Here is a 13,649-nt window from a genome sequence, read left to right as displayed (position 1 = left end):
AGGCCTGTCTAGGTCTGGAAGTAGCAGGCACTCTGCATCTAAGATGTTCTGAAAGACAAGTGTGGTTGCAGACGGGCTGCAGCACAGAGCATTTGCCCAACATCCTTTGTATCATTTAAGTATAAATAAATGTGTGTCGGCATCTATGTGTATGTTGACAATGCTAATGAGTCCATTTATAACATTATTTTAATTTGCCTCTATATTTGTTAACATTTTACTTAATTTATTCTTCATGGGTACCTGTGGAACAACTCCTCACGTTTTCACTCCTGCCTCTTGCTAATACACTCATACTTAATAACATAATTCATAATTACACAGAGTTTCCTGAGGTCACCATTTAAATGCAAGGTCTCTTTCAATCATATTTGTATGTCCTGTCCCATGGTGGTATAGCCTGGTAATTGCTTAATAAGTTCAATTTAAATTGAAGAGATAGGGGCACTTGGGTGGCTCAGTTGGTTAAGCGGCTGCCTCAGGCTCAGTGATGCCAGGGTCTTGAGAAGGAACCCAGCAGGGTCCTGGGATTCAGCCCCACGTCTGGCTCCCTCATCTGACGGGAGCCTGCTTCTCTCTCTCTCTCTCCCTCTTCCCCTCCTCCCCGCTTGTTCTCTCTCTCTCTCTCTTTCAAATAAATAAATAAAATCTTTTAAATAAATAAATAAAAGCGATACTAAATCTTAATTCAGTAACTAATGGAACAGCCAACATCTTCAGTTCATTCATTAATTTGCACTTTTTTTCAGAAAACAAATGTTTGGTTGAGTGCTTAATATGTACTAGCCACTGCACTGGGAGCTGAGAATACAAAAGTAAGACCTGGTGTCAGTTTTCAAGGAGAGGACTAATGCAGAAGGTCAATATGAAATGAGAGTCACATGACCCAGGAAAGCCACCTCTGAGTACATGGCCAAAGGAAATGAAAACAGAATCTCAAAGAGATATCTGAACTCCCATGTTTACTGCAGCATTATTCACACCAGCCAAGATATGGAATCAACCTGAGTTCTGCTAATAGAGGAACAGATACAAAAGGTGTGGGGTATATCCAGAGGAATATCATTTAGCCAAGAGAAAGAAAGAAATCCTGCTGTTTGTGACAAATGGACGCACTTTAAGCGCATTATGCATAGAGAAAGACCAATGCCTTCTGACACCCATTATACATGGAATTTAAGGAAAAGCTTGTAGAACACCAATATAGAATGGAGGTTACCAAGGGCTAAGAGATGGGGGAAATAGGGAGAAAGTTGGTCAAAAGGTACCAACTTCCAGTTACCAGATGATTAAGTTCTGGGAATCTAATGTACAGCACTGTGATTATAGTTAACAATGCTGAACTCTATACTTGAAAGTTGTTAAAGTAGAGCTTAAATGTTCCAGCCACAAAAAGAATGGTAATTATGTGATATTGAGGTTTTGGCCAAAGCTGTAGTGGTAATCATATTGCAAGACATAAATGTATCCAATTAACGTGTTGTATATTTTCTTTTTTTTTTTAAGATTTTATTTATTTATTTGACACAGAGAGATCACAAGTAGGCAGAGAGGCAGGCAGAGAGAGAGAGGAGGAAGCAGGCTCCCCACTGAGCAGAGAGCCTGATGTGGGGCTCGATCCCTGGACCCTGGGATCATGACCCCAGCTGAAGGCAGAGGCTTTAACCCACTGAGCCACCCAGGCACCCCTATGTTGTATATTTTCAACTTACTAAATGTTGCATATTAACTATAGCTCAATAAAGTTAGGAAAAATGGGATCTATCAAGAAAGGAATAAAGAGAGAGAAAGAAAACTACATATTGTAGGAATGTAGAAAGGACCGTGTACCTAGGCAAGTGCAGAGACCAAATTCAAAAGGATTCTACAGTAAAGGTACACTCAGTGTTGCAGGACTATGAAACTGAGGAATACACTTAAAAAACCTAATAGCGGGCGCCTGGGTGGCTCAGTGGGTTAAGCCGCTGCCTTCGGCTCAGGTCATGATCTCAGGGTCCTGGGATCGAGTCCCGCATCAGGCTCTCTGCTCAGCAGGGAGCCTGCTTCCTCCTCTCTCTCTCTGCCTGCCTCTCTGCCTACTTGTGATCTCTCTGTGTCAAATAAATAAATAAAATTTAAAAAAAAAATTTAATATAAAAAAAAACCCAATAGCTTAGGATACAAACTTGTAAATAATACAAGCTTAGCATAAAATACTTCATCTACTTTTGCTTTGGATGATGCAAAATACAACTAGCCTTACAGGATAATTCAATTTTGTGAAATGCTCCCCCACAAAAGTGAATGTTGGGGAGTTTATAGCTGATAGATGCAAGGCATGTATATTCAAGTCAGCTCTAGAAAGGTTCACCCTTACCCTTAGAACTTAAAAGTAGCTAACTTCACCTGTGGGAGTAACTTTGAAATCCTAAGAATAAAGTCATTTTCATCTTTAGGCAACTCCTTTCAAAACCTCCGATGGCACAGCCTCTCACCACTGAAAGAATAAACTTGATTAGAAAAGACACCAGCATGTCTTGCAGGAGACCAGCTGCTACGGAATGCTGTCGGTTTATTCAAACACCCTTAAATTAATTCAAAAGAAGGTCTAAAAAAAATGTGTCAATAAATATAAATTGAAGGGTAATCTAAAATTCTACTTTCCAAGTACTTCAAATACACATGTACATACAATACATACAACATACAGATTATATGTAGAGAGAGACAGAGATAGAGAGAAAGAGTCAATCTCAATAGACATAAAGAGTCAATCTCAATACTCAATACCCAGCTGGTATTTAATATTGTTTTGAATTGAATTATACTAAGTATATAATTTAATGCCATTAACCACTATCCAGAACCAATAGACTACATGTAATTAACAAAATTGATTTAAACTAAAATAGCCTCTTCATTATGCCGTCTTCTAAGAAAAGAACATATAAACAGATAAAATATGTTCTAATACATAAAACAAAAATGAATTTTCTATGGAAGAGGAGTATATGACTACCTTAGCACTGTCACATTTAAGTCAGTTTATTGAACTTATAAATATTTGTTCCCCCCCAAAAAAGGGCTGAATTGAGTCAAATGGTTTGTTTTCTTTAGTTTAAAAAACATTCATAAATATGGTAGACTTATGCAATAAAAATTAACTCTTTTATCAAGTAAAGACATAAAAATGTGCATTTACTGTATTCTTAGGGAAATCTAATGTAGAAATATTTGATTCATTCATCTATAATTCACACTACTTTTTTTTTTTTTTTTTTTTTGCTTGTAGACCTAAGTTCTAAGTACTCAGGGAACACTGAAATATACTTGTCAAATTGACTGACTGCATGAAATAAGCATAACTTTTATATGTTTAGGAGGAAGGGCTTTGAAGTAAAACAGATCTATTCAAATTCCATCTCAGCCCCATAAGGTCTATGACCCAGGGATGTCACTTAGCCTTTTCAAATCATAGTTTCCTGACTAGAGTTGCAGGGAACCAAGCTCGAAGAATGTTACGAGAAGTAAATAAATAATGTATATAAAACACATCACAAAATTAGGTACACAGTAAATGTTGTTTTTATTACACATTCTGTATTTTGGAAAAAATATCAACTTTTTTCTAAGTTTACAGGGAGAATATTTAACACCAACACCATTATGATACTGTATGTGGCAAAAGACATGCATTATAATTTTATTATCTAAGATGTTAATAAAAATGTTAATGTCATGGGGAAAATGTCATTAAGTATAGTAAATGTATGAAACAAAACAAAGACAGTATACAAACAATTTGTATAGGACAAAAACAATGTATAGAAACAATACTGGAAGAAAATAAATCAAGATTTTATTAGTTACTGTTAGTGATTTTTAATTTTACTTTTTTTCTATATAATTCTTAAAACTGAATGTATAACTTTCATAATCAAACAAGAGCTACTTTTAGATGACAAGTTGACAATCATTTTCACATTTTTAACTAATGCCAGTTAATAACTCATGATGATAGAATAGATAATAATTGATGCTTATTTTCATACAGATTATTTCTCTTTTTCCCAGGGGATTTTTTTTTTTAACTAAGGCATAGTCCCACACGCATATGTGCATGCGAGCACGCATGCACGCATGCACACATACACACACACACACAGTGAGTTCTGGCAATCTAACTTACCAAAAAAAAAGAACTCCACCAATAAAACTGATAGTCATTTAGCCTTCCAGCTGCATAATCCAAATAACAGCTGACAAGAAGCTATAGAGGTAGCAGGGAAAGTTAAAGTCATAATCCTATTTTAAAAAGATCAAGTCTATGGGCATCTGAGTGGCTCAGTTGGTTAAGCATCAGGCTCTTGATTTAAGTTCAGGTCATGATCTGAGGGTCTTGAGATCAAGCCCAGGTGTGGGGCTCAGTGCTCAGAGCAGAGGTCCCTGGAGATTTCCTCTCCTTCCCTGACTTCCTGCCCCTCCTCCCTCCCCCCCCCAAATAAATAAATCTTTAAAAAAAAAAAATCAAGTTTAGAGACTGTACTATGCCAGACATAAAAGTTTAAGCCCTTAAACAGAACCCAGTGACAAAGCACAGCCTCCAAACTTTTTCACCCCAAGTTTTTTGTCATTTTCTGTCCACTTTATTATTTCACTTATTTGCATGAAATCAGGATGCTGGTGTTTAAAAAGTTATCTATTCCTTTTACTTGTTCTCCACTGACTCAAAAGTCATTCTGTCATGTGGTTGCAAAAGAAATTTTCACGTTGGAATTACAAAAATAACTAGTAAGGCTTTAGAAGGAAAAGAACCATCTTAAAAAAAATGATTAACAAAATTCTTTTCCATATAACATTTGATGATAAAAGTAGAAGCACTTTTAGACTAGAAAATAATATAAAATTTTAAAAGTATACATATAAATAGAATAACTTTTTAAAGATGTTTTTTAGAAAGCTTTGAATACAACTGGCCTGCTAACATAAGACTGAAAAGTTGTTCGAATATTTTCAACTCAACTAGTTATATTCCTCCATACACAGTCAAATAAATCAGAATAGATTTGAAAGACCAGATATAAAAATCCATTAAGACAAATCGGAATTCAAAGTTCAGTTCAGTAATGGCATTAATTCCTAGATCTGGCACTCTCATAGATCACAACAAAAAATGTATACCAAATGTAAAGAATATCAAGTGCATCCTAGAGAAGTATGTACTTTACACCAAATGTTACTCAACCAACACATGGAGTACAAAACTGGAAGCACTTTAAGATAAGAGCAGTACTACCATTCTGTAAACACACTGATTGTGAGAAATAAAAGATATATATATATACTGTTTATTCTAACTATGGGTAGTCTACATATCTCGTGCCAAGCCTATAACTATTTATTGTTGATGTAGTACAATGCCAACATAAAATGCCTTGTCTTCTAGATATACCTAGAAACACGACAGGCGCACCTAACAGATAACCCCTACCCAAAAGACAAAAAGCATAAAAATCACTCTACTTTCCTTCAAGAAAGCACAATTTTCAGTATTAAAAGAGTAATATAGAATGGTAATATCATTAGTATAGGTCACAGAGTCTAAAAGACTTGGTAAAATAATGAGTTAACACTGAGAATAGATAAAAGTGTCCATCCAGCCAGATGAAGTTAGTATTAAATGTTTAATAGCCTGTATATAACCTTGAGCATTGGAACCCAATGACTTGGATACAAGCACTTAAGGAGATAATGAATCTAGCTCAGTGTTTGTCAGAAAATATTACCAAACTTTCAAGTCCTAGTAGAGAACATTAAAACACTTCTTGGCCCTGAATCAGAAAAGAGTTCTGTTGGAGTTGATCCCAAAAACTAACTGTAGAAAGACTGGCAAGCCCAGGTGACTTGAACTTGGCCTGAAAAATTCAAGTTCCAACAATGAACTTGTTATTAAATTGGTTGTGTCAAACTTTTGAAAGTTATTATGTTATCATTTAATTGCAAAATAATTTTCTAATTAACTTTATAAGTAAATTGATTATACTTGGTATATAACAAAGTTAAAATGTAATATTGACAAGAATATCAAACTTTGCATAATATGGCTAACAATTAATTGTAACTGCTAACATTTGTTAAGCTTTTATTATATGTCGAGCCCTGGTCTAAGGACTTTACATGTATTCTCATATCCTATGAAATTGGTACTATAGGGACGCCCGGGTGGCTCAGTTGGTTAGGTGTCTGCCTTTGACTGGAGTCATGGTCCCAGGATCCTGGGATCTAGTTCCCCGTTGGGATCCTCACTCAGTGGGGAGCCTGCTTCTCCCTCTGCCTGCTGCTCCCCCAGCTTGTGCTCTCTCTCTCTCTGACAAATAAATAAAATATTTTTTAATTGATACTATAATAACCCCCATTATACAGGTAAGGGAGTGGAGACTCAGAAAAAATAAATAATTTAACCAAGATCACACATTTGGCAAATGGCAGTGTTTAAGATTACTGAACCATGTGCTACTCTCTTCCCATCTGAATAGAAACTGGGGGGGGGGGGGGCAAAAAGGGGAGAGGGAGTAAGGAGTTGAAGCTGGAGTTCCAGTGTATAAACTACAATTCTGTAGTTTTCAGAGAATCTTCATGCTGCTAATTTCACACATAGCCTGATTTTTAAAAGGTGTTAAAATGACTGATACATGTTATACACAAAAATAAGTATTTGGTGAAAAAATTGTGCTAAAGGGGAAATAAAAAATAAGGCTACCTTCTATCTCTAAAACATAGTGGACAAACAAGCTCACCCATTAATTTTGTTTTTATGAATAATACTGGTAGTTTTCTTAGAGACTGCTAAACAAAATAAGTATACTCTGTATACTTACATCATTACCTAAGCTGAAGAGAATGGAAATATAAAATTTGACAGTATCTTTTCATTCACCAATATTAAAAGAAATCATGTGTAAAATAATCTGTGAAATATGCTACAATCTATATAAAATATAAAATAAATGCATATACAATAGAATTCAAGATAAATTTTACGTCACAAATTGGTTTTATATTACATTTGGTTAGTCAATGACTACAATACCATTTCAGAAGAGCATTATTTAACCTGGAACCATGTACTTTCCCCATAGAGTAATCAATGAAGAAGGCTGTAGCACTTACATTTCTAGGACTTTTATGAATGACGCTCAGAGCTCATTAGTTATGTGAGTATTCTGCACATAGTTATTTGTAATAGAGATATTTTATTTTATCAACACTTCTGGCTCCAGAAGTTAAATATCCTAAATTCCAAATATCTCTCAAATTACCTTGCTAGCTACATTGCCTGAGTTTCCCACTGCAATAAACTATTTTAAGGGCTTGTTTTCATAATTTAGATACAACCTATGTTCTCCTCAAAACCAAAGTCAAGTCCACAACTCTCTAGGGGAAAAAGAAAGACCAACACTGTGAAAGATCCCAAAATGCAAGAATATTAACCACTGAGCACTTATGCTCGTATCTTCTAACAAAAACCTCTAGCCATTAAAAGAGTCAAAAGAAGTCTCGTCTTCTAAAATGGAGTATACCCACGTTTGAATGACACACATGTTTAAGAGCTGAAATGCTAGTTAAAGGTCCCATTGATAAAGGATCAAATGTAAACAGTGATGGTAAAAAATGTTTTAATTACTTAATATATATTGAAGAGATCCCAGTTTTATATAGACAATAAAATATCACCTTCCTTTAGGCAACTTTTCTATCAAACTTTTTACTGTACAACAAATAATACTTTTATATAATTAAGAAAATTAGATTTTATCTACCACTACAACCTGCACTTTCTTTGCTTCTCTGTGAAATCGTTTTCACAGGAAATCCAGCACTATTAAAAAAGACAATCTAACACTAACGCCAAGTGTGCTGTGTTTTGTCACCATATCTCCAAGGTTACTAGAACATACAATGAGCATCTTCCTATCAAGCTTGCACCTGTGGAAAAAGAAAAATTAAAAAAAAAAAAAAAAAAAAAGTCTTTTCCACTTCTCCAGTCAAAATAAAGTGCAATAAATTGTGTAGTTCCCAAACAGTAGGTGAATTACCAAAAGAAATAGATACAATTAAAGCTGTCTATTTCAATCATAAACGGTCAATGATATTCTCCCCAACTCTACAGGCAAGTTTTGAAGCTTCCTGTGTCTTGCCAAAGAAGGAGCGTTTGCCAAATGATGTTCCTGCCGCCATCCCAGCTGGCTTTTCATTTGTCCAAATAGCTCTCTAGTTGTGGCCCTGCTCCCTTTATAAGCGTCACGGATTTCTGTGCCGGTCCCATCCCCCCAGCGCCCGTGATATTTGGTGTAGTCCTTGAACTTGATCCACAGAGCCCCCTCCTGAAGCGCACTACAAAACGCACCCTGCCCAATGCTTTCCAAATCTTCTCCTTCTCTCATTTCAGAAAACCATTGCATTTCAGTCCCCCTGGAAAAGTGGGCTCAAGACCCCTTTTGCACTTGAGGTGCCCAGAAAGGAAACACAGTCACCTACACACACACTCACACGCGCGCGCGCGCACAACGTCCCTTCCTAATCGCCAACCCTGACAGCAGAAGACATCCAAATCCCAGGTCCCTCCACCTTCCGCTGTTCAAAACACCCAGCAGTTACTGACTACGGGCGTGGGGGAGGGAAGTCTGAGGTTTCTGAGTGGATGGACACCTCCTTCCCACCAGCTGCTCTCATGCCCCGGGCCCTTGAGGAGCTCAGGAAGCACGGAGGTCCCTTCTCTCCTTGCCCCCTGCCGAGAACACCCGTAACTGTAAGCTCTGCGCCAGACCCGCACCAACTGGAGGTGATCCTGGCGTGCGCCGAAACGCCCCGATGCCAAACTGCCCTCTGTAGGGACACCACCGAGACCCGCATAAGTTAACCCGCAGGAATTCCGTGGAAGCAGAGAGAAGCGGACCTAACGCGCCCAGCTCTGGGGTCGCGTCTCTCCCCCGCCCTCCGCCGAAGGGCGCCCAGCGCCTCCAAGAGCACCGCAGGGTCAGAGCGCAAATCCAGTGAAGTTAAGAAAGAGGACTGGCTGGGAAACGCTTGCTCCCGAGTTGACGAAGACGGGGATCGAAAGGCAGATCGCCAGGGAGGCAGCCCTAAACTGTGTCCACAGCGTGACGGGGCCGAACAGGGAAAAGCCCCTCGCATTTCCTGGCTAACCAAGCCCCCGCGCGGGACACCGGCCCCGTCCGGGTTCCGGCCGGGCTCACACCCCACCGCGGGTCGGCGAAGGAGCGGGGAGCCCGGGAACTTACGGAAAAAGATGTACTCGGTGTAGCTGCTCCAGATCTTGTCGTCGCGGTACTGGTTGACGAAGGCGGCGGTGCCCGAGGAGTTACACGCCACCATGTGGAAGCCGGCCTCCGACAGGCGATCGAACGCCTGCTCCAAGTAGGTGAACTTGAGGTAGAAGCGGGACGTGTACTTCTCGGGCGGCCGGTCGGGGTCGCGGCTCTCGTTGAGCGTGTCCCCGAAGACCTCCTTGGCCAGCGCGATGCGCCCGCACACCATGATGCGCGCCACACGCCGGAACTTGGCGTCCGCCTGGTTGTCTCGCACGGTGGTGTAGGAGCCGCGGTAGCCGAGCGTCAGGAAGCCCGAGCGCTTGTCCGGCGCGCCGCCGCCGCCCGCGCCGTGCGCTCCCGGGCCCGAGGGCGCGGCTGCGGCCGCCCCACGCAGCAGTAGCGCATCGCTGCTGCCCTGGGAGACGTTGTCCTCCAGGTCGCTCTGGCAGCCCTCGTCGTTGAGTGAGTTCTGCTTGGTGACCTTGGGCGACAGCAGCTTGACCAGGTCGGTGAGCTGGAAGTACTCGGCCTCGCGCAGGAGCCGCTCCTTCTCGGGGAAGTGCTCGGGCAGCGCGAGCTGCTTGTCCCGCAGGTAATCCAGCACGTACCTGAAGAGGAAGCCGTCCCGGTCGATGAAGAAGCGCGCCCGGCTGTCCCTGGGCAGCTCTCCGCGGCGTCGGGCGCCGCCCCGGGGGCTGGAGGGCGAGAACATACTGGCCAGAGTGCTGTCCGGGACGCTGAGCAGCGTCGAGTGCTTGGTCACATAGACCTGGCCTCCCACATTGAGCTCCACTACCTCGGGGAAGGGCGAGGGCAAACAGGGCCCCGGGGCGGCTGCCGCAGACGCGCCCGGCGAGCTGGACGAGGAGACCATCTCGCTAATGGGCAGGATGGTGCTGCCGCCACTGCCCGTGTCCTTCAAAGCCATGGTCCCCCCGCCGCCGGCCAAGTGACCCGGGAGAGCAGCACTTTCTCCTTGCTGGAGCCCGCGCCTTCCACCCTCGGCAGCCCTCGGCCTTGGCGTGTGCCTGGTGCGCCCTCGGGCCGGGCGGCACGTTCCTTCGGCCGGGGCGTCCCCGTTCAGGGCTCGGGGCAGCGGCGGCGGCGGCGGCGCCCGGGCTCCATCGGGGGAGCGAAGCGCAGGAGAAGAGCTCCGCGGGCGCCGCGGCGGCGGTGGAGGCGCGGGGAGGAGCGGCTGCTCCTTTGGGGTGACGGCGGGGAAGTGTGAGAGAGACTTGCGAGCGGCTCTTAGGCAGCCGCTGGACTCCCCGCGGGGAGGGCGGGAGGAGGGGCCGGAGCAAAGACAACTCGCCGCCCCAGCAGCTTGCTAGCGCTCAGCCAGCCCCGAGCGCGGACGGTGGCGCTAACTACTCCTCGCAGCCGGAGAGGCGGCACTGACGTCAGGCTCGGGACTGGGACCCGAGCCACAGCTGTCATTTAAAGAGATAGGCGCCAGCCGCTGGCTGCGGGGCTCCGACGCTAGGGGGCGGGGCGGGGGCCGAGCTGGGAGGAGATGCTGCTTCGCGGCCGGCGGGGAGAGCGCAGGGAACCGAAAACACTGGGGGAAAAGGACAGCCTCTCTCCTTCCTTCATACCCTTCCTTCCTTCCATCGATCCCTCTGTCCCTCCCTCCCTCCTTCTCGTCCGTCTTCCCGGCCTGCCTTCCTTACCTTCCTCGCCACTGTTCGCCCAGTAAAATTAGTTTGGTTGGGGAGGGAAGGGGGTGTTTTTAGGGGAAGTGGGGGTACGCTTGCGTTAAGGTGGGAAGTGGAGCAGGGAGTGGTGGGCGTCAGGGGGAAGGTAGGAGAGTCTGAATTATAATAAAAATGCGAGGCTCCTAATCTGACATTACTACAAATGTTGGCGTGGGAGTCGTGATTGCAGACTCCCCGGCACTTTTACAATAGTTTTTGAAGCGAACGGCGAAATGCCCTAACCTCTATTGCAATCAGTGATCATGATTGCATATTTAACTGCATGAGTTACGTATAACTGAAGAATCTAGGAAAATCTGATTTCGGCTCCGAAACTAATAAAGGATTGTACATAACGTAACTGTTTTCTTCCTTTATCTTTTCATTATTTGATTCATAGTAAATGCTTAATAAATGTTTGTGGAGGAAAAGACGCAACCAGGGAGGAAACTTGCTCTCTATTCCTACTTCCCATTCCCATTCAGTGCCTTCATCTAATCTCTCCGTTTTCCTTTCAACTCACTGGGCAAGAGAAATGGCTTGTTTTTATTAATCTTCTAACCCCAAGAGTCAAGCCACAAATGAAAATTATATGAATTTAAGCTCGCCCTCTCCACCTGTACATAGCACAGGTACAGTCTGCAAGATCAGTATTATGTGTGATGAAGAGTTAGGATGGAGGTGTCTGAAAAGCTCAGTCTATTAACCACCAGACACTCTGATTTCAGCTCAGATCATGATCTCAGGGTCATGATCTCAGGGTCCTGAGATATAGTCCTAGCCCCAGGATGGCTGATTTAAGATTCTCCCTTTCCCTCTCCCTTTGCCCCTCCCTCCCTTTAATAAATAAATAAATAAATAAATAAATAAATAAGTTACCTAGGATAGCAGTGCAGATGAGAAATCTCCCTTCTTGTAGCTATCCACCTGGGGCATCTTTTTGCATTCAGAGCCATAAAAAATCATTGATTGTACGTACAGAAGTGAAAGAGTATACTGTGGCACAAAGTAGTTTATTTCAATGATTTTAACAATATTACAGATGAACTTTAACCACTAAAAGATAAAATAATGTCTAGTCTTTATTTTTTTTAATTCTATATGCCTGCTTAGAAGTTCTTCTCTGAACCCACAAAAAAAAAAAAAAAAAAAAAAAAAAAAAAAAAAAAAAAGAGCACTGGATTTGAAATAACAGTACTAACCTCAAATTTTTATAAATAATACCTTATTCTTCAGAGCGTTAAAAATAACATTAATTAATTGACCCTTATAAGACACATCCACAGAAAATGCTATATCAATTGTGAAGTTACATGAGACTGAAAGAACCAATGAAGGAACACAGCACATATCTGCCAAGATTGAGACTTAAAACTGGGTTTATGGTATACATCTTCATGCAATCCTCTTATATAAGCCTATTGCCCCCCCAAATTTATAAATTGATCAAATTAAGAAGTAGAATTGATCTTCACCTTATTCATTTAAAAGCTAACAGCACAAAGTATTTGGAATTTAAAATAATAGTTCTGGAAAATGAATTAATAGGAGCTTTATAACCTTTATAAATGAATAAATAATAATGCCTCAAACCACTACTAATGAAGCCCATTTATCATGAGATAAATATCTCTAATGATAAGTATGGTACAGCCCATAGAATCTCAATGAAGTGGACATATAATACATATGCATATGTATTTATGAATATGAGGTCTCCAATATTATCGGGTTAAAATCCATTCTAATTTTTTAATTACATAAAATATGCTTATAAGATAAATGGTCTAAAATTCATACTCTAAATGAATCATCTTAGAAATTCTTAGTGAATTACACTGTGTGCTGTATTGCTTCTTAAAATAATTCCCTCAATGTTGATTGAATATTTCTCCTTAATCCTTTCTCTCCTTATATTCCTCTGACTGTCACTCCCTCCCATAACTAAACCCTCTGACCAAACTCCAAACTGAACATACTTCAGGTCCAGGTGTCTTTTTTTCCCTTTTTTCTTTCTGCTAGGAATGCCTTTCCTTATCTACCAGTTCCCTAATCCTTCACCCTATTTATCTCTTCCCTGAGGTCCCAGCTTAAATAGCACTTTCTCTGGAAATCTTCAGCTTTTGACCAAAACAGGTGTTCCCACAGCACTCTGCACTCACACATGGGCAGGATTTATCACACTGACATGTCATTGTCTCTCACTAAATTGTAAGTATGGCATATAACCATATGCACTGTTCTATCCCCAGCATGGTGCGCCCAGCCCATAAGAGATACAAAGTTTCTGTTTATTGAATATTTACTGCATATAAATATGTTCATATCATGAATGGATGACAAAACATCAACTTCTGTGCTAGACATTGGGTTACACAATGAGACTGCAGAGATAAGTAAGACTCGGTCCTTCAAAATTCTAATTAGGATAAGTGAGAAAATAATCTGATCAAAACAAACTCAATCTAAAAGAGGAGGGAAAACTAAAAAGAGATCCACACTATTGGAACAATCATTTTGATGAGCTGAGCAATCAACACCAAATACTGCACAGGCGGACCTCATTTTATTGCACATCACAGATAGTTTATTTTTTAAAATTGAAGGTTAGTGGCGACCCCGCATTGAGCAAGTCTATTGACAC

General features: G+C 41.5%; 1 protein-coding gene across 1 annotated transcript in view; it reads right to left on the bottom strand.

The window, feature by feature from the left end:
• KCTD8 (potassium channel tetramerization domain containing 8) overlaps window positions 1-10,367 on the bottom strand; it is a 253,332-nt gene extending 242,965 nt beyond the window's left edge. Inside the window, exon 1 of the mRNA XM_059162385.1 lies at window positions 9,282-10,367. Coding sequence (XP_059018368.1) covers window positions 9,282-10,239 — 958 coding nt within the window. The 5' untranslated portion in view covers window positions 10,240-10,367. The remainder of the gene's footprint in view (window positions 1-9,281) is intronic.
• Between the last annotated feature and the right edge of the window lie 3,282 nt (window positions 10,368-13,649).

This window comes from Mustela lutreola, chromosome 1 (assembly GCF_030435805.1).
Source record: "Mustela lutreola isolate mMusLut2 chromosome 1, mMusLut2.pri, whole genome shotgun sequence".
In the NCBI taxonomy this organism is placed as follows: domain Eukaryota; kingdom Metazoa; phylum Chordata; class Mammalia; order Carnivora; family Mustelidae; genus Mustela; species Mustela lutreola.
This window is presented reverse-complemented; position numbering and strand designations above follow the sequence as displayed.